Source organism: Myotis daubentonii, chromosome 2 (genome assembly GCF_963259705.1).
Source record: "Myotis daubentonii chromosome 2, mMyoDau2.1, whole genome shotgun sequence".
Lineage (NCBI taxonomy): Eukaryota > Metazoa > Chordata > Mammalia > Chiroptera > Vespertilionidae > Myotis > Myotis daubentonii.
Window position 1 is genome coordinate 178,571,492 of NC_081841.1, and position 21,012 is coordinate 178,592,503.

The 21,012-nt window shown below is 40.4% G+C and overlaps 1 protein-coding gene and 1 pseudogene across 3 annotated transcripts in view; one reads left to right on the forward strand and one right to left on the reverse strand.

Moving 5' to 3' along the window:
* The window catches only part of CLDN10 (claudin 10), a 128,651-nt gene that overhangs the window by 102,281 nt on the left and 5,358 nt on the right, over positions 1-21,012 (forward strand). For all 3 annotated transcript variants that reach the window (XR_009451356.1, XM_059684965.1, XM_059684964.1), the window contains exons 2-3: positions 5,163-5,324; positions 5,418-5,499. Coding sequence is in view for 2 of the 3 variants with exons in the window: in XM_059684965.1 (XP_059540948.1) it covers positions 5,163-5,324; positions 5,418-5,499 (244 nt within the window). In the remaining variant the exon portion in view is untranslated. The remainder of the gene's footprint in view (positions 1-5,162; positions 5,325-5,417; positions 5,500-21,012) is intronic.
* Positions 17,094-18,200, reverse strand: LOC132228486 (small ribosomal subunit protein eS1-like; annotated as a pseudogene).

A 21,012-nucleotide genomic window follows, 5' to 3' on the forward strand; every position in this document is an offset into this window, starting at 1 on the left:
CTAAAATTAATAACTTATCTTTCCCAGTCCGTACATATAGAAGTAATGATTGCGTAGTATTCATTCGTCTGGACAAACTGGTTTATATAACCATTTGCCCGTTGTAGGACATTGGACCCTTTCCAGCCTTTCATTCTTGTTAGCGCTTCACTGAAAATTGTTATATTTGCCTCTTTGTCTGTATGTGTGTTGTTATAGACTACATATTGAGAAATTGTATTGTCAGGGCAGTGGAATATTCATTTTAATATTCAATTTATACCGCCAAATTACATTCTACCAACAGTGTGTGAGACTACCTATTTCTCTACATTTTCACCACTAAGTTTTTCATCCAATATTATAGGTGACATTATCATATTATCACTTAACTTGGCATTTCCCTGATCTGATTAGCACTGATTTTGAACATCTTATCATATATTGATCTCCCCCTCCCCCACCTCTTTTGTGAATTGTTTGTTCATGTCTTATACCTGTGGTTGTGTAGTTTCCTCTTGGTTTAAATGATTTGTTTTCTTAAATTTGGATGTCAATCTTTGATTTGTCATAAATGTTGCACTCTCAGCCTATTGCTTGTCTTTTAAACTTATGAGGACTTTGAAATGTGTGCTATAATCAGATTAATCAGACTTCCTGCTGGCTCTGCCTTTTGTGGTTTAGGGAGGCATTGCCTACTCCAAAGCGACAGATTCACTTTTCTGTATCTCCCAGAATAACACACGGGGATTCAGTGGCACTGGGACAGTTTCATAGAGAAAGGCGTTGATTCCCCCATTTACCAGTAGAACTTTTCAAAGTGGCCCCTTAGTTGTCTCCGCCAAGTGGCTATTTTCATTCTTGCTAGTTTGAAATGGAAAATAAGGTACACATCATTTGGAAAACACTTAACTTTTTTCCTTAATCCTCACCTGAGGATATGTGTTTATTTTAAACTGACTTGAGAGAGAGAGGAAGGGCGAGAGAGAGAAAAAAAAAACAGCATCAATGTGGGAGAGAACATCAATCTCTGGCGTGTGTTCCCAGGGCAGCCGTATCTGTTGGGTGCTGGTCCGGAGGCAGGTCCTGCTGACAGCATGCTGCACATGGACTTCCTAACATTGCCTTTGCAGTGACGGGAGAAAGTTACGTTACCATGCGCTATGGGGGCCACAGGCCTGACCAGGCACGAGGTCTGGATTGAGAAGAAAAGCCAAGGAAGGAGAGAGAAAGCTCATGGTTCTCTCATCTAGTCTTAGATCAGCGGTTCTCAACCTGTGGGTCGCGATCCCTTTGGGGGTCGAACGACCCTTTCACAGGAGTCACCTAAGACCATCGGAAAACACATATATAATTCCATATTGTTTTTGTGATTAATCACTATGCTTTAATTATGTTCAATGTATAACAATGAAATTGGGGGTCACCACAACATGAAGAACTGTATTAAAGGGTCGCGGCATTAGGAAGGTTGAGAACCACTGTCTTTGATGGAGGAACAAACCTCTTGGAAGCAGATGATGGAGTCATTATTCTGAATTTCCTATGTGAGGTCAAAGCTCTGATTCCTCATCATCGGGTGGTATCATACCACCCCCGTTTTCTCTGTAAGGAAAATGAGGCTGAGGAACAGCTAAATGTCTCGAGTTAGTGTTATGCCATGTTAAGAGCCCAACCCCAATTTCTGCTTAGAATCAATATTAGTTTTATGGAAAGGAAGCTTCCATGAGTTTCTTACCCGCTCACCAGACACTTTGTTCATTTTATTCATCCTGTGAAGTAAAAGCTCTTGTCCTATTTTACAGATGAGAAAACAGAGGCTGAGAGATTAGCTAACATAATCAAGGCCACACAGTGGGTAAATAGAAGAACAAAGCTAAAATTCAAAGTTCATGCCTTCTCCCCATACCTATCTTCTTTCAAAGTATTTGCAAAAAATGCACAAAGCTACTAGCATAAGAAAAGCTCATTTTTTTTTTTTCTTCTCACTAGGAAATTGTCTCCACCAAGTGGCTATTTTCATTTTTGCTAGTTTGCAATGGAAAATAAGGTACACATCATTTGGAAAACACTTAACTTTTTTTCTTAATCCTTACCTGAGAATATGCATTTATTTTAAATTGACTTGAGAGAGAGAGAAAGAGGAAGGGAGGAGAGGAGAGAGAGAGAGAAAGAGAAAAACATCAGTCGGTTGAGAGAGAGAGAGAAAGAGAGATCAGTCGGTTACCTACAGTACTCCTCCTGGCTGGGAATTGAACCTGCAACTTTTTGGTGTATGGGCCAATGCTCCAACCAACTGAGCCACCTGGCCAGGGTGAAACATAACTTTTAAGGGACACCTTGAAGGTTTCCTTTAACAGAATTCATTAAGGCCACTACATTTTACTAATTAAACATTTCACAGTTGACTAAGCTAGTGATTTCTGTTTATTGCTAACCCATGTCCCTTTCAAAACACCACTTGAACTTTAGCTGAGAATAATTTTCAGCCAGGTTGTTTTTTTAGTATATGCCATCTATTTTTGTTAGTGGGAATGTTTGCCATTTCGTACAAGAGAATTAACTATAAATTATACTTCAGAGAACTTCTAAGTAAATATGTTCATGCTTCAGCACCTTAATGTGTTAATTAGCTATTAACGGTGTCAGTAAATTAGACCTGTCAAAAATAATGGCCTCCTTGACTAGTTTTTACCACCACTTCGCTTGATGGTTTTACTTATAAGTTTTGCCCCGAGGAACTGTTTGAAAGCAAGGTTGTAGAGGGCTGCCTTGCAAAAGATAAACTCTGAGTTGGTTGGCAGTCACCTCAGGCCTGAGTCTGTGGGTGTTTTAAGGCCTGGTAGCCCCTAATTCACAAAGCTCAGACTTACCAACAACTGGATTGCATTTACAGCTGGCAGGGGAGCTACCCCTAGGAACCCCAATCCCTGCTCTTTGCTCCCCGTTTTAGAAAATCTAGCCAATGATTGTGCTGGTGAAGTGCCTTTTTGGTGCATGCGACAAATTAGCAATTGATTTATTGGTACTGTTTTCCATCCAGAGAGAGGTGCCTTGCCCTCAAATCAGGGTGTTGAGTGGCACCGAGGGAGGACCTGACCACATCAGAACCTTGCTTTCCCATCTCTACTCCCACACATGTGCCAAGGGCTGAGATGGGAGAAGTGAGTGAGGAACTCAGAACAAAAGGGTATGCGTAGTGGTTAAATAAAGTTTAAAGGCTGCTATTGTTTTCCCAGTTCTATTGGGAACTGCATTCATCAGCATGGGATTCTAACCACTGTTTACCATCTGGGAAAACGTATTTTGTGGTCTAAAGGGTCGGACTGTAGGACTTAACCTTGTGCCAGGCTCCTGCATTTTCTATTCATAAAGCCTGTAAGGTTATTAAAGTAAATGCACATAAAGGTTCATGGTAAAGTTTTGTAGGATAGTTCTTTTTTTACACATATACTATTGAGGTTACATCATACACACGCTGTTTTGTCCGTTGAGTGATTTCAGTCAAGAGTCAGCTAAAACACCTCAAAACCATAGATTAAAATAAAGCTATGAAGAACCCACACACTGTCCCAGTAGCTCTGGGGATAAGTGATGAGGCAGTTGTGGTTCTGGGAGACTCTCCTTAACCTTGCAAGGAACTAACAGGTTTCTTCTCTCTATCTGGGCTTCTACCTGCTCCCTGGGTTCTGGTAGAGGGACTTGAGGATTGAAGTTTAAAATAGAGCTGGGTTAGTATTGGGCAGCACTCCCCCAGAGAGCCCTGCAGCGTGATCATTGCTACCAAAACTAAATGTTCCTGCTGCTGTTTTTGATGGTCTCACCATCAGCGAAATGATTTTGTTTGGGAGTAGTTCATGCTACAAAATAGAAGATGATTGTCATTGCCGTCTGAATTTATGGGGGCCTAAATTTGTTCAATTAAATAGAACATCTTCTGTGAACTCTTTAAAATAGATCGTAGGAATAGGATTAAAACTTAAAATTTTATTCTTTCCCAAAGAAACATGGAGACTGAAGGCTACCTGCCAGCATTATTTTCTGAGTTTATAATTATCATAGTCTTAGAAATATTATTCATTATAGCTTTTGTCTGAGGACACACAATAAGTAACTTTCAGTCTCTTGGCATTAACAAGGTTTTACAGATTGACAAATTTAATTCCAAATGTAAACCTGAAGTACATGTATGTTCATTTGCTTAACAAATATATACTTACACCTCGTATGGGCCATCACTGTTTCAGATTGAAATATGGCATTTTTTCAGGCTGAAATGAAAATGTCCATATGTGGACAAAGTTATTAGTTTAAATACTGTTAATTTAACATTTCTTAATGTCTGGATGAAAGCCAGGCTGAAGTTTATCATAACCATGGCTGTGCAAATAAAAATATGCGACTAAGGAAATACATGTTGTAGGAAGAATGATCCAAAAAACCAACAGAACAAGCTTTTAGGGTTGCTTTGAAAGCATCCACTTATATGTAATCAGTTAATTTAATAATTAGAAGCTATTCTTGCTGTAAATAGCCAATGCTTTTTTAAACCACATTTTATCATATGTGCCCTGGAAATAATACAAAGCCATTAAAATAATTCTTATTCTCATGGCTCATGATTATATTTTAGTTGCTCTCATTTATAAGCTTTCACTAATATTGGAAGATTTCACCCTTTGGGAGGTCTTGCTGCCCAATGATAAATTTTATAATGTCTGAACCATTAAAACATCTGTTTAAAAGTTCCAGTGTACGAAGGAGTAAGAGGCTCGAGATAGTGGCAGGTGATGTTTTGCACAGTGAAAGGCAGCGTCACCTGGATTGTACAGTCATATCGGTATGGAATCCATTCCTGCCTCTTACTAACTTATCTCTGGCATATCATCGACACTTTGCTTGCCTCGGTTTCCTCACATGTGAATAACAGCACTCAGCAAGCTAATCTGAAGATTATGCATAAACTGAACTTAAAAGTGTGTGACATACAACAGGCACTCCATGTAGGATAACTTGTTTTCCTTGCTTGTCTTGCCCCATGTTTTAACAGTTATGGTTATTTATTTACTTTTATTTTTTTGGAAAACAGAACAATCGTTCGGGAGGACAATGTAGAACGAGGATTTCTCCCTGGACAGCCACCTGTTTTATGTTAACATGTAAATGACCTACTCTAATTGCAGGTTATATCCAGGCATGTAGAGGACTTATGATTGCCGCTGTCAGCCTGGGCTTTTTTGGTTCCATAATTGCCCTGTTTGGAATGAAGTGTACCAAAGTCGGAGGCTCAGAGAAAGCCAAAGCTAAAATTGCTTGTTTGGCTGGGGTTGTATTCATACTGTCAGGTAAATAGTAACTTTCTCCCAAACAAGGTACTTTCACCGTGTTAATGAAATAGCACTCACTAACCACGGTCCTTTCCCTCTGATGCATTTTAGGGTTATGCTCAATGACCGGTTGTTCCTTGTATGCAAACAAAATCACAACGGAATTCTTTGATCCTCTCTTTATTGATCAAAAGTAAGTACTCACCTCAGTCTGTATGTTTCTAGTTCACAGGAAATGTACATAAAATCATATTCTAAATTAAGGTATGGAAATTTTCTCCATGGCTTATGAAAAGAAAGTGAGATATAAGGGGTAGATGGTATTTGATGACATCATTCAACAGTAAACATTTTAGGTGCTACGTTGGCAAATGATGCATTTAATTACTACATGAGTGTTACATGTTGTCTTGTTTCTAAATAGCTTAAGGTGTCGGATTTAGAAATCTAAACTTCATCCACCAGATATCATAAAATTGAAGCTAAATGGAGGGAAAGTGGAATAGAAGTGTAAGATGGGGGGGAAAGAATGATGAAGTGTGAGAACAGAAAATTGAAAGCTTGCCTCGGTTTTGTCCATCCAGAACAGTATTTGCCAGATGCTAAGCTCTAGGCCAATTTACATCTGAAACACTGAGATTAAAACAAAGGAAACTGTGCTTCTGAAGATTAGAAACATTCTAATATTTAAATGAAATATTATTTTTCATTTTTAATTAGCCTTTTAAATTGCTCTGTTAACTATGGCCTTAACATGCTCCACCTAATAAACCTTTATATGTAAAAAATCATTGTATGTGATGCAAGCATTTTTTTTAAATGCTCTGGGAGTGGCACAGACACTCAGATGTGACTGGTCTCAGTTGCAGGTGAATGCTTTGGCATTTACAGATCAGTTTGCTTGTTGTTGTTTTAACTATGGGCTGTTGCTTTTTATAGTTTCCTTGGGCTTATTTCTTTGCATTGGGAAAACCCCATGGGCACCAAATTAGAAATAATAACATATCAGATGTTTTGTCTTTCATGAGAGGATACCCACATAACTCTGTGGAGAGCCATGTGGGTATGCTGTCCACCAGGCTGGTGATTCTCTTTCAGTCTTTAGATAAAATGTTATAGAAATTTTAAAAAAAAAATCACTAAAATGGCTGGTCAGGTCTACATTACTTTTTTCCAGTGGATTTAGAAATCTTCAGAAAAATTGACTTTCTAGTTCTCTAGTATAGTTTATGCATAAATAGTAAGTGCTTATATAATGAAATGCTTATATAATGAAATGCTTATATAATGACATGTAATGAAAATAACAGCTAACACATTGAGTCCCTTCCATGTACGGCAGAGCACTGCAGAGATTCTTTATTTTATTCTTACAACAGTTTTATGAAGTAGGTTCTCTTGGTACTCCCTTTTTTAAAATTGAGGAAAGAGTTCAAGTGTCCACTGGGACTTGGACTAAACTAGAAGGCTGATAGAACTATGGCTCCAACCAGGTGGCCAAACTCTGGAATGCTCGCTGTAAATGCATGATTTATAATATTGGACTACTTTATCATTTTTGTTACAGTATGCTACAGATATTTTTCATTAAGAGAGTTTCTCTTGTACATTTAAAATGGCTTCTATTCTGAAATTTTATTAAATGGGGAACAAAAACAACTGTCTTAGTGTAATTTTTACTCTTCTGCCTATGTTAGAAAAATGTATTTAGTTATAAATTTTCGATAATGATATTTGCATAGATATACATGACATCAAACATTGAGCATTGAGATGAAAACTGAGATGACTCCTGAAGATTGGAAACATTTTAATGATATTTAAATGAAATGCTATTTTTCATTTCAATGATACATTTTTATTTCTGGGTTAGTATCATAAATATAGAGCAAAACTGTATTTCTCTTGGTTTATTGCATTAAGGACATTGCTGACTTTTCTGGATTATCTTTTCTACATCACTGTTTTAATTCCCTGACAATTATCAAGGATGTCAGAAACTTAAAAATAGTTTTAACCTTTCCTCAAAGGTCATGGCTAATTCATGTATGCACTGTAACGTACACATATTCTTTGTGTGGTTTTAGTCTGTGCTGCTCTATGCTCAGTCACCTTTTTCAGTTTAGTACAATAGAATTTCTTATTCTCCTTTCAGATTTTAGTGAAACTCAGTTCACTAATTATGGACTCTGAAAGGTTTCCCTCTTTTCCACATTCTTGGTGCTACATTGAACTATCCTGTTCCCACTCAGCCTCCCAGCATTTCTCTTTCCATCTATGCCTACTCACACCCTCTGTGTCTGCATTCTCATCTGCAAAATTAGGCGATTGCTAGTACCCCTCATGTAGAGTTGCTGTGAGAGTTAAGAGAGGTTGCTTATAGGGTGTCCCAAAAAATGTATTCTCACACTTTGAATAATTATAAAGGCAGTGTTTATTAAAGTACATTTCATTTTCAAAATTGAGCTGTCAGCTGTTAAACTGTGTATGCATTTTTTTGGGGATGCCCTGTATATATGCTCAGAACTGATTAGAAATGAGCAAACCCCTGTGTTAGCTATTACTGTATTGTATTGGCTATTATTATTAAGACTAGAGGCCCGGTGCATGACATTCATGCACTGGGGTGTTTGTGGGGGGGTGTCCCTCAGCCCGGCCTGTGCTCCCTCACAGCCCGGGACCCCTTGGGGGATGTCCAACTGCCAGCTTAGGGGAGCAGGCCTATGCCAGCAGTTAGACATCCCCCGGGGAATCCTTAGCACTGCCATGGAGGCAGGAGAGGCTCCTGCCACCACTGCTGCACTCGCCAGCTGTGAGCCCGGCTTCTGACCACCAGGGGGGCAGCTCCTGCACTGAGTATCTACCCCCTGGTGGTCAGTGAGCATCAGTTGTTCCGCTGTTCAGTAGATTTGCATATTAGAGTTTTATTATATAGGATTGCTTTTTGAAATGCATGTTGTATTTAAGATGTGACTTATCTTTATAGATGTCTTTATTAAACTCTTCTGTGGTGACTTAAAATATAACACCTACAATTTGCCAATTTACCTTAATGTAATTAAAAACCACAAGAGCTAGGGATTATGTAAAACAACACAATTTACAGATTGGTAGTATTTATAAGTCACAGGCCCTCCATACCAAGGCCTTATAGAAAATATAGACTTTTTTTTTTTTTTAAATCATGCTTATTGAAAACATATCAGCTCTTTGAGATAGGGACTATTTTTCTCACTCATCTTGCACAAAGAAAGGCTCTCTATAACTTACATAAAATCCCTCAGATCAAGGAGTTGTCAAGGCCTGAAAGTTGTAAATATGATCAGATTCTAACCACCTACAATGGTAGACTAGAGACATAAAAATGACATGTGACATCTAAAGAAATTCACAGACTTCCTTTAAAAAACAACTCACTTCTGTGCAAACCAGCAAGTCGACTAACTTGACTTCATCTGTTTTCCCTTTACCAACACCTCTCATAGAGGAGATGAAAATTGAGAAGATCGATAAGCTCCAAATTGTCTCTCAACATAAAGTAAACGGATTTCATGTCTTAAAATGTAATCTTTAAAGCAAGCTTTTCATTAGCTTATTGTAGGGGGATACACTTCCTTAGCTGGTATTGGCTAGAATGTAGTGATCTGTGCCTCTGATTTAGTTTGTACGTGAACTTAGACTATGTCAGGGAATCAAGGTCAAAGGAAGCCTCGGAGAGGATGGAATAGAGGGCACACGCAACTCTCCTCTTCCCATCCTTAGCGCATATTACTCTTCCTAACGCCAGCTACCACCAATTAACATCCATCCTTTCAGGCCTAGAAGGCAGGTGCGTGTCCAGGTGCTTAGGAAGGATAGTGAGAGCTGCTCTGCGCATGTGCTAGTTTAACTTTCTAGTGAGCATATACTTGCTCTCGCATACCTAAACCCTAAAATGCACTGGAAAATGGTTCAGGCCTCAGAATCTAGTTTTGTTATTGCCTTGCTTCTGCTGCTATTTTTTTTTTTTTTAAGATTTCTGTATTGAATGAACTGAATCTTCTTTGTAGATTTCCAGCACATGCTTATTATATAAGGCCCACCTTGGTTGCCTAAATTAGGAAAACACAGCTAAGGTCATTAAAAGGTTCCCACTACAATCCTACTATGTGCAAGGAACTCAGTAGGCACTTTGTTGAAAAAAAAAAAAAAAGAGTGGCTTCTAGGGTATAGTTGGACTAAAGATCATGGCAGTAACATTGCAAACATTATCACACTTATGTTCTATGGTTATTTATTTCTGAAACCCTTCCCTTCCCACCACTTACCAGGAAGACTTTTCTTCCAGGCTGCAATCATTTGACAGGATTGCGATCTAAAGAGTTTCTTCTGATTCTGGTTGTGTTCTACCATTTCCCCATTCTCCTTTGGTTTTGCTTCCTTGCTTTCATTCAAGTTACGATTATGTTTTGTGATTCCTGGATGGGCTCCTGCACAGCCTTAAAAACTATTTCTCAGTTCTTCCCTTTGGGCTGTTTCAAACTAAATTTCTTCTTTTTATTATAACAAAACCTACATAATCCCTCAAACCGCCCACTCTCCCCCCCCCCCGCCCCAATCTACTCTCCTGCAAGCCTATGGTAACAGACACCCCTTAGTAGTTCACCTTACTAGGGCGTTAAAATTTAATTACATTATTTCCACCTTTGTATTGTCGTCCAAACCACTAACTCCTGAATGTCTTGCTTTATTTTCTTAAATAAACTGTTCCAAGTAATATGTGATTGACATAAAGGAACTTGTTTTCAAAGCATGCAAAGTTAGAGCACTGAACCAGTTGTTCTAACTGAGCAAACAGGTGATCACAATCTTAGAGTTATTCTCCTTTAATATATGAGATTTATCATTTATGTTTTGGCTGTGATATCCTCATGTTTGGGTCTTATCTGCAGGGTTTCCTATTTTCAGAGTTTTTAAAACCATGGAGTTATTTATCTCTAGTACTCTTCATTCCTGGCAAATATTTAGTTTCTACTTTAGGATTTAAGCTTTTACGTAGATAAAATCTCTTCACCGTTATGGCTAGTTAGTAGTTAGAAATAAACAGATGCCTATTTCCCAGTAAATTCTCTCATTCTTGTTATCTGCCAAGTTAAGTGAACAATAGACAATTCAAGAAGTACATTTCTAGATTATACACATTTTCCCTGGTGAAGTTGAAATGAATATCAATCTTACTAGGTGACCTTGCCAAGACATTGAACTTCTTTCTTCTGTCCTTGTTATAATTTGATGAATTATGAAGGTTTGTTTATTCAGACTTACTCCATTCATGAGATTATTTGGAGAATGGGTTAATATTAGTAAACATCTCATAGATTCTTGGATAAGGGATTCTGTAGAAATGCCACATGAACAAAACAATGCAACTGTTAAATATTAAGGTGTTGTTCTGTGACTGTGTTTGGTGGTAGCCAGGCCACTTCAGACCAATTGATTTGATGCTTTTGTTATGCCAGCATGACTTGGAAATCAAGTGTTAGGCATCTGTGTTTTGTTCTTGCTGACCAGTAATGAAGTCCCCGTCCATGCCGGTATGCCATGCTTTCTGGTCTCTCAGCTTGTTACCACCCCCAGCCCTCCAGCCCTTTCCCTCTCCCCCCACGTCCTGGCTAATGCCTGCTTCTCCTGCAGGACTTGCATTCTGGGTGAGGGACCTCCTGGCTGCTGAGGTTGTACCTCGTGCTTCTATCATAATCTTCCTGGGAGATTAGCACTTGCTTAATGGTGCATCTCCCAAACCAGACCAGGAGCATCTCAAAGTAGAGGCCACGCCTTGCTGATTGTTGGAGTCTCTTGCAGCCAATCCATGCTCCATGACATTTATAGCAGGGATGGTCAAGCAGCAGTGCTGTGTGACTGTCTGTCTGTCTGCATCTCTCTTGGAGTAGAAAGACGTGAGCACGCTTGTGGCGATTTTGGTTAAGTGAGTGAGGAGAGGAGGCAGCATAATGTATTGTTTAAGAGTGAGGACCCGCATGTCCCACCACTTAGAAGAGCACCTGACACATAGCAGGCTCTCAAGAAATGTTAGTTGAATTAAAAACTTTTGTTTGAAGCCATGTTTAAAAATTATTGAGGTAGAAAATATGCTGGTGAGGACATAGAGCAACCAGAACTCTCATACATTGCTGGTGGGAGTGTAAATGGTACAGCCAAATTGAAAACCTGCGTGGCAGCATCTACTAAATCTGGACATATGACCCAAGAATTCCATTCCTAGGAATATACACAACACAAATGCATCCATATTTTTACAAAAATACACGTGCAGTGTTCATAGCAGCACTTTTTGTAATAGCCTAAAATGTCAACTACCCGCATGCCTATCAGCAGTAGAGTGAGTAAACAAATTGTTATATATTCACACAATGGGACACTAAAAGACATGAGAATGAACCATCTACAACCATTTGGATAAATCTCAAAATTAGTAATGAATGAAAGAAGCCAGACTCAAAAGAGTACATATAACATGGTTCCACTTATTTAACTACAAGGACAGGCAAAACTAACCTGAGCTGTGAGAAGTCAGAGAGAGGAGCAGTGGCTGAAAGGGGGCACAGTGCGGCTCTAGCGTACTGATTCCTGTGGCACATGCATGTTGAATTTGAGAAACTTGACCTGTGCATACTTGTGTATGTAAATTTATTAAAAGCTTTAAAAATTATTTTTAAGAAAAGGAGTAAGGACCCTGGATCCAGGCTACTTGGGAGTAAATCCTGCTCTGCCACTTATCAGTTGTGTATTTTGAAGAAATTACTTGTCCTTTCTGTGGTCTGTGTTCCTCATCTATAAAATGGGTAATAGGTACTCTGAGGTCATTGTGAGAATTAGATGAGGTAGCACCTTTCGGCTGTTTAGAAGTGTGCCTAGCACGTAATAAGCACTCGGTAAATGTTAGGTATTATTTTAAAGGGTACTGGCCCTTAAGCAGAGCACATTAATGTACCATTTTATTACCTTATACAGTATATTAAGGCTAGCCATTGAGAACTGTATATTGAAATGTTTGAGACCTAGTAGAAAGGATAATTGTAACATACTTGGCTCTCAAGTAGAAGGTAGGCTTGAAAGAGGTCTAGCCTGAAACTGTTGTAAAGAAACAAGGCTTGTCCAATTTCTTCTGTTTATTTCTCATCACCTCAGTCACAACATTGAGGTAGAGATATACAACACATTGAAAATTGTCAAATGGATAGCCTTGAGACCCTTCTAATAAGAACCCACTCTGCATACTTCTTCCCCAACACCTGGTTTAGTTCTGAAATGTTTTTGGGTAGGCTGCTGAGGATTCTGAACAAAATGCAGATATGCTTTTAATTGATCCAATGTTTTTTTTCTCCAAGTCCACCTGTGTGATTTTCTCTCAACACAAACAAATATGTACACCTGTCTCCACACAGATTCTTGACCTGTGCTCACCAGTGCTGGTCTTGCCCTAAAGTGTCTCGGAACAGTGTTGGTTGTCTTCGGAATTTGTAATCTTGAAGCACAGCCCCCTCTGCAGTCAGTTTACCCAGACTTCAGCGTTTGTGTGTAAACATGTTATTGTGCTACTTGGAGTATTATGCCGGCACATCATTTCTCACTGAAAATGCAGGCTCAGTAAACTCCCAGTTATCCACATGAATGGAGACCAATGGCATGGATATTGCTAAACAACTGATTTGTTTTTGAACTATGTAATTTTGGGGACATGAAATGTTCTTTGGCTAATGTATTGTTATACTGTGGATGGGTTCTTAAGTTCCCATGAATAATTGGCAAAAATCTGAACTCCTGTAAAGATACCTACTGAGCACTTTACAAGAGAGAAGGAGGCAGAGAGATTAAGAGGCAGGTTTTAGAGTCAGACCTCTGCTCAGACCTGGGCTAGCTGACAGAGCTAGCACCTCCTGCTTGTGAAGTTAAGGATGAAAGTAAATAACGTATAAAACACCCACCACAGCGGCACATGTTATGTGATCAATAAGTGTTAGAGTGTACCTGTATTAATATATAGAATGTGTAGAATTCTGAACTACCCTAATGATAAATCATAATACATGGAAAGATAATACATGAATGTCTGCCATAAACTAGCACTGAAAAGCAATTTAGAATCGGCACCCCCCCCCCCCAGAAAATCAGTCTTTATTTGGGGTTTCCTAAATTTGATAATTCTCCATGAAGTTTCCATATATAAGTAGACATTATTATTTAAATTATCCCATTCTACTTTATTTTTTAAAATAAATCTGTATTGTTCAGATTATTACAGTTGTTCTCTTCCCCCCCCCCCCAATAGCTGCCCTCCACCCGGTTCCCACCCCACCTCTGTCCTTACCCCTCCCACTGTCCTCATCCATAGGTGTATGATTTTTGTCAAGTCTCTTCCCACCCCCCACACCCCTTTACCCCCCAAGAATTGTCCGTCCACTCCCTTTCTATGTCTCTGATTCTATTATCTTCACCAGTCTACTCTGTTCATCAGATTTTTTATTCACTTGATTTTTAGATTCACTTGTTGATAGATATGTACTTGTTGTTCATAATATGTATCTTTACCTTTTTCTTCTTCTTCCTCTTCTTAAAGAATACCTTTCAGCATTTCATATAATACTGGTTTGGTGGTGATGAGCTCCTTTAGCTTTTTCTTATCAGTGAAGCTCTTTATCTGACCTTCAATTCTGAATGATAGCTTTGCTGGATAAAGTGATCTTGGTTGTAGGTTCTTGGTATTCATCACTTTGAATATTTCTTGCCACTCCCTTCTCGCCTGCATAGTATCTGTTGAGAAATCAGCTGACAATCCTATGGGTACTTCCTTGTAGGTAACTAACTGTTTTTCTCTTGCTGCTTTTAAGATTCTCTCTTTGTCTTTTGCTCTTGGCATTTTAATTATGATGTGTCTTGGTGTGGTCCTCTTTGGATTCCTTTTGTTTGGGGTTCTCTGTGCTTCCTGGACTTGTAAGTCTGTTTCTTTCACTAGGTAGGGGAAGAAGTTTTCTGTCATTATTTCTTTAAATAGGTTTTCAATATCTTGCTCTCTCTCTTCTTCTTCTGGCACCCCTATAATTTGGATGTTGGTACGATTGAAGTTGCCCCAGAGGCTCCTTACACTATCTTCATATTTTTGGATTCTTTTTTCTTTTTTCTTTTCTGATTGGGTATTTTTTGCTTCTTTGTATTTCAAATCTTTGACTTGATTCTTGGGATCCTCTTGTCTGCTGTTGGATCTCTGTATATTATTCTTTATTTCAGTCAGTGTATGCTTAATTTCTAGTTGGTCCTTTTTCATATCCTCGAGGGTCACACCAAATTTATCGGCGGTTTCTAGAAAATTCTTGAAAAACATTATAACCGTGGTTTTGAACTCTATATCCAGTAGTTTGCTTTCCTCCATTTCTGTCATTTGTGACCTGTTTCTTTGTCTCCACATTTTTGTGCTTCCCTGTGTTGATAGAGTGGCTTTCTGTGCTAGGTGTCCTATAGGGCCCAATGGCTCAGCCTCCCCAATTACCTGAGGTGGACACTCTTGGGGCACCCCTTTGTGGGCTTTGTGCAGTCTTGTTGTAGTTAAGCCTTGATTGTTGTAGGTATCACTGGGAGGAATTGACCTCCAAGCCAATTGGCTGTGAGAATCAGCTGTGTCTACAATGGGAGAACTTCTGAAGACATCCTTATGGGGCAAGACTTGCTTCAGTGGGGCTTTGGTGCTCACTGAGTCTGCCCCTGAGTGTGTCCCTTATGGGTCTGAGGAGTTGTAATCTGGATGGTCCCAATCTGACCACTGGGTACACGGGCTCTTGGGTCTCTAAGGAGGTGATACTATAGCTTCTGTCTGAGGCTACCCAGCAGGAGGTACGGAGAGATCTGCAGATTCCTCTTCCTTGTTTGGTGTTTGGAGGTGCCCAGATGAGGCCCAGCTGTGAAGCAATGCAAGCTGCTGTGGGGCCTTGGGCTTTCTTTTGGATGTTCTGGGTCTCTCTGACCCAGCTGCAGTTTGTTAGATAATTTTAGATCTCAAAGGGCCAGGCCTTTCATATGCAAAAGCCTCTGTGCACAGCTTGGGTGGGGCAGGGTCTCAGGGAATCAACAGGGTGGAGCAAACAGCTATGGCTGATCCTCAGCCCTGCCCTAAGAGGCCCCGCGTCTCAGTGTCCCATTTCAGTGTCCCGCGGTAATCGCTGCAAGCACCTCTGAGAGAAAGCCGCCCTCGAGTTCCGCCCACTGCCAGACAATCCAGTTTCTCCCACTATGAGTTTGGGTCCCCAGAGACTCGCCCGGAACTGGAGTTCAGAGCAGTCCGGAGCTTGAGACTCCCTCCCGATTAAAAAAGACACCGGCGTCCTCCATCCTCCGTTGCTAGCCCTTTCCGCGTGCGCCTTTGTACCTCTGCACTTTACTTCCGCACCTCCTCTGAGTCTCGGGGTGCTTTTCTCTTTCCCTCTAGTTGTAGAATTTCCACTCAGGATGATGTCTGTTTTGTCTTTTAGTTGTATTTTTGAAGTGGTTGTGCAAGGCAGCAATTTCAGGTGTTTACCTATGCCGCCATCTTGGTTTCTAAAAGCAACCCATTCTACTTTAGTCACCATTGGGGAGGCACCTGCCACTTTTTAGCAGTCTCGTGGGAAATCTTGGGGCATCTTTCAGGCAGCATGAGAGAACTGTTCAATGACATGAATTCATAAGTGAGACTATACTGCGACAGTCTCAGGGAGATACACAGGCACTAAACACGCTGCTTCTAGAATGTAGAGTACTTTGGGGGAAATGTTTGTTTGTAGATAATGCCATTCGAGTACTTATTTAATACTAGAGGCCCAGTGCATGAAATTCGTGCACGAGTGGGGTCCCTAGGCCTGGCCTGCAATCGGGGCCGATCAGGTTCCCCGCCTCCCCGCCTCCCTGCCTCCTCCTTCCTGCGCTGCCTGCCCACACACCTACCCCTCGTTACCCATCCCAGCCCGGGACCTGCCAACTGCAGGGAAGGGACCAGGAGGTTGGCCACTGGCCCCAAGGAGGGAGCCAGCCCTTGCCCCCCTCCCCCCCATGAAACAGCCACATCCACCACCACCCACTCCTGGTTCCCATCGCCTGCCAGATGGGAGGAGAAACCAGGAGGTTGGCTGGCAGGCCCCATCAGCGATTAGGGCCTGTGGGCTGGGGGAAGCTCCTGCATTGAGCGTCTGCCCCCTGGTGGTCAGTGTGCATCATAGCGACAGGTTGTTCCACCGTTGGGTCAATTTGCTTATTAGCTTTTTATTATATAGGATAAAATCCATCCATGCAGTTATATAGATCTTGGATTTTATAAGCCTCTGAGTAAAGGTTATTTTAGATGGTAATATTTAAAAGAAGGCAAACTGCCCTGGCCTGTGTAGCTCAGTTGGTTGGAGCATTGTCCCTTACAACAAAAGGTTGCAGGTCAGATTCCTGGTCAGGGCACATACCTAGGTTGTGGGTTCGATCCCCATTTGGGGCGCGTACAGGAGGCAACCGATCCATGTTTCTCTTTCCCTCTACCTTCATCTATCTTTAAAATCAATAAAAACATATCCTTAGGTGAGGATTTAAAGAAATAAAAGAAGGCAAACCAATGGAATTTAATTTTAAAATGTTAACATTGATACTATATAAGTGTATTTTCTAAACTTCAAATATTTTTTATACGTACTTAGTTGTTTTAAGGTAATTGGAATATTTATTTTGGCTCCTGCCATTCATTTATTTATTTTCACAAATAGGATTTTTTACTTGTCATCATTAAATGTCTGAATTTTAAACAGATTCTTGGACTGGAGGCTCATATCCATCAGCTCATTCAGCTTTAGTACCTGTCTCATCCCCAGTAGCTTTTCCAGAACCTCTACCTTCACCATGAAGCTCCATGAGTTTTCCCAATTCAAACTTGGGCTTCGTCAGCATTTTGATTTTTCTAACAAAGACATCATGGAGCGGATAAATAGATTGGCAAGCCTATCTGTCTTTTCCAATGCTGTCTGGAATCAACTTATTGACCACTTCTTTCAAGTCATTTGTCTACACCTCTCAGGTCATGATTTCCATCATCATCTTCCAGATTTGGTGGACCTGCTGATGCTGAGCATAAGAGATCTTCCAAATCTGATTGTTGCTCTTGTTAGTAAAACCAACACAGAATAGACAAAGCAAATAGCCATTGGTAGTCTTGACATTGACAATGGCTTCAGTCATGGTCTGCCACTTCTTGACCATGGAGCACATTTTGTCATGGGTAAGATCCACATCATGGAAATTAGGAAGTTTTTGCCCTGAACATCCTCAGTAATTAGCTTGAATTTTCTAAACACAACTTCATCATTCTGTAGATCAGCTAGGCTCACTTCAAAAACGTAACCCTTGAGACCATCAGATGCAATTTTGGTTCCTTGAGTTCCCATGACTAGTGTTTTCCCAACATTTCTTATACAGTGGGGCCTTGACTTACGAGTTTAATTCATTCTGTGATGGAGCTCGTAACTCAAATTACTCGTATGTCAAATCAAAAAGTGAACGAGTGAGACACGTGATGCTGGGCTGATGTTGTGGCGTTCACTGTGACGTTCGCTGCGCCAACTAGCAGTGGGGTATCTGAAGCTGGCTCGTAACCCGAATTTTAGCTCGCAACTCAAAGCAAAAAATCGGCCGAGAGACGGCTCATGTCTCGAAAAACTCGTTAGTCGGGACACTCGTAAGTCAAGGCCCCACTGTATTGACCATAGCTGGTGCTTTCACATCATACCAATCTTTCTTAGAAAATGGATCAACCACTTTCTTCTCGGCTCCCTTTTTGCAGCCTTTCGTAAGGCGCTTGTTCTTGCCCGCAGCCATGGTGCTGCTCAGAGAGCCAAAAGGCTGGCTCCTGCCACTCTTGATTAAAATGAGGAGTAGGACAATGTGTTTTTTAGTGGGGGAAACCCCACTATCCTGATGGTCAAAGACCTGGCTCCTAGTTCCGTGACTTTCAGCAAGGTCACTTCACTTCTTTGGGATCTTAAAAGGATGTGGTCATTTTCATTCACCAAACAGTTTTTGTTTTGCTTTTAGAGGAGCTGATTTTCTCTTTTTCAAGTCCAGCATGTCCTGATTTAATTACTGCACTCACCTTTTCTTGTGCTGGGTGAAAAGATAGCCTGAGGGAATTTAGAAAAATTCCATACCCCCGAGCTCTGAGCCACTGAGAACATAATGAGCCAGGAAGAGAGAACACACACAGCTTTTGAAATCACTGAAACCAGTGCACTGATCGCATTTTTTATATTAATGAAGTCTTTTACTTGGTTGAGGTGTGCATAAAAGGAAGGAGTGATGGCTAAGAGCTCAGGGTTTGGATCACAGTTATGGGTTTTAAGTCCTGGTTCTACCTGCCATTTACTTAGCTGAGATATGGGTCAAGTAATTTAATCTCCCTGAGTTTCAGTTTCCTCATTTGTAAAACCCATATCTCAGAATTGCAATGAAGGTTGAATATGGAATATGTATAAAAATATCTTGGCACATAAAAAAGTTCCAGTACCATGCGCTGACAATAATAGTCACTTTTGTCACCTTGGACATTTACTTGAACCACATCCAAATGGATTTGAGAGAACAGGTAATGTTTACTTTGGAAAAAAAAATGCTCTTCTGATTCTAATGTTATGTTTCATCACACTTTACTATAATTGTTTGCTTAATGTCTGACTATTCCCGCTAGACTGTAAGATCCTTGAGAAAGGAGCAATGTCTCTCTCATCTACCCTGAAACACATGAATTAGCACGAGGTTTAGCCTGTTGTTTCTGTGGTGGCAACCAGGGTATGCTCCCCAGCTCTCCATGGATGGCAGATCAAGTGGTGGCAGGGGTTTGGATGCAAGGAAGGCAAACATAGGAGGTGAAAATAAATAACAGGTGTTCCTCAGTCCATTCCCTCAGGATTACTGTGAAGTTTACGGGCTGAAATAGGAATTGAAGTATGAAAGGCATCAGAATTAAGGCCATCAGAGGGGTTCTAGTTCTGGTTCTCTCAACGTGGAATGAGAGATCTGAGCACAGCCAGGCGGATGGGAATAACTTCATCCAATAGCTTAGAGGCTATTTCAACGCCTTTGATCTTTATGGTTCTTTTTGGGGAAAATTTTAAGTGCATAATCTGTGTTTTAATGTCTCTGTATTCAAGTATAATTTCCCCTTTTACTCATTTACTACATTTGCATTCAGTTACGTACATGAATTAAAGTCCTATAGGCAGCTTTGGATTAGTCCTATTAACTGAGTAGAATATCTGGGAGAGGCTCCAAAAACAACATTCTGATCTGTCAAACGAGGTTCTGTCTTCAACCTGCTGATCATGGACCCCTCTGCGGTTAAGCAGTTTTTTAGCCTTTTAGAATAATGAAGGTACTAGGTCAGTGGTTCTCAACCTTCTGGCCCTTTAAATACAGTTCCTCATGTTGTGACCCAACCATAAAATTATTTTCTTTTTCTTTTTTTTAATATATTTTTTATTGATTAAGATATTACATATGTGTCCTTATCCCCACGTTACCCCCTTCCTCTCCCCCCCTCCCCCCCGCTCATGCCCTCCCCCCCCCCCCCCCCCCGTTGTCCGTGTCCATTGGTTAGGCCTATATGCTTGCATATAAGTCCTTCGGTTGATCTTTCCCCCTTACCCCCACCCTCCCCTACCTTCCCTCCAAGGCCCGACAGTCCAATCAATGCCTCTCCGTCTCTGGATCAGTCCTTGTTCATCAGTTTATGTTGTTCATTATATTCCACAAATGAGTGAGATCATGTGGTATTTATCCGCTCTCCAGTTCCATCCATGCTGTTGCAAATGGTAAGCGTTCCTTTTTCTTCTTCCTCTTCTTAAAGAATACCTTTCAGCATTTCATATAATGCTGGTTTGGTGGTAATGAACTCCTTTAGCTTTTTCTTATCTGTGAAGCTCTTTATCTGACCTTCTATTCTGAATGATAGCTTTGCTGGATAAAGTAATCTTGGTTGTAGATTCTTGGTATTCATCACTTTGAATATTTCTTACCACTCTCTTCTGGCCTGCATGGTTTCTGTTGAGAAATCAGCTGACAGTCATATGGGTACTCCCTTGTAGGTAACTGACTGTCTTTCTCTTGCTGCTTTTAAGATTCTCTCTTTGTCTTTTGCTCTTGGCATTTTAATTATGATGTGTCTTGGTGTGGTCCTCTTTGGGTTCCTTTTGTTTGGGGTTCTCTGCGCTTCCTGGACTTGTAAGTCTATTTCTTTCACCAGGTAGGGGAAGTTTTCTGTCATTATTTCTTCAAATAGGTTTTCAATATCTTGCTCTCTCTCTCTTCTTCTGGTATCCCTATAATTCTGATGTTGGTATGCTTGAAGTTGTCCCAGAGGCTCCTTACACTATCTTCACATTTTTGGAATCTTTTTTCTTTTTTCTTTTTCGGTTGGGTATTTTTTGTTTCTTTGTATTTCAAATCTTTGACTTGATTCTTGGGATCCTCTTGTCTGCTGTTGGATCTCTGTATATTATTCTTTATTTCAGTCAGTGTATGCTTAATTTCTAGTTGGTCCTTTTTCATATCCTCGAGGGTCTCACTAGATTTCTTGAGGGTCCCACTAAATTTATCGGCGGTTTCCATAAAATTCTTGAAAAACCTTATAAACGTGGTTTTGAACTCTATATCC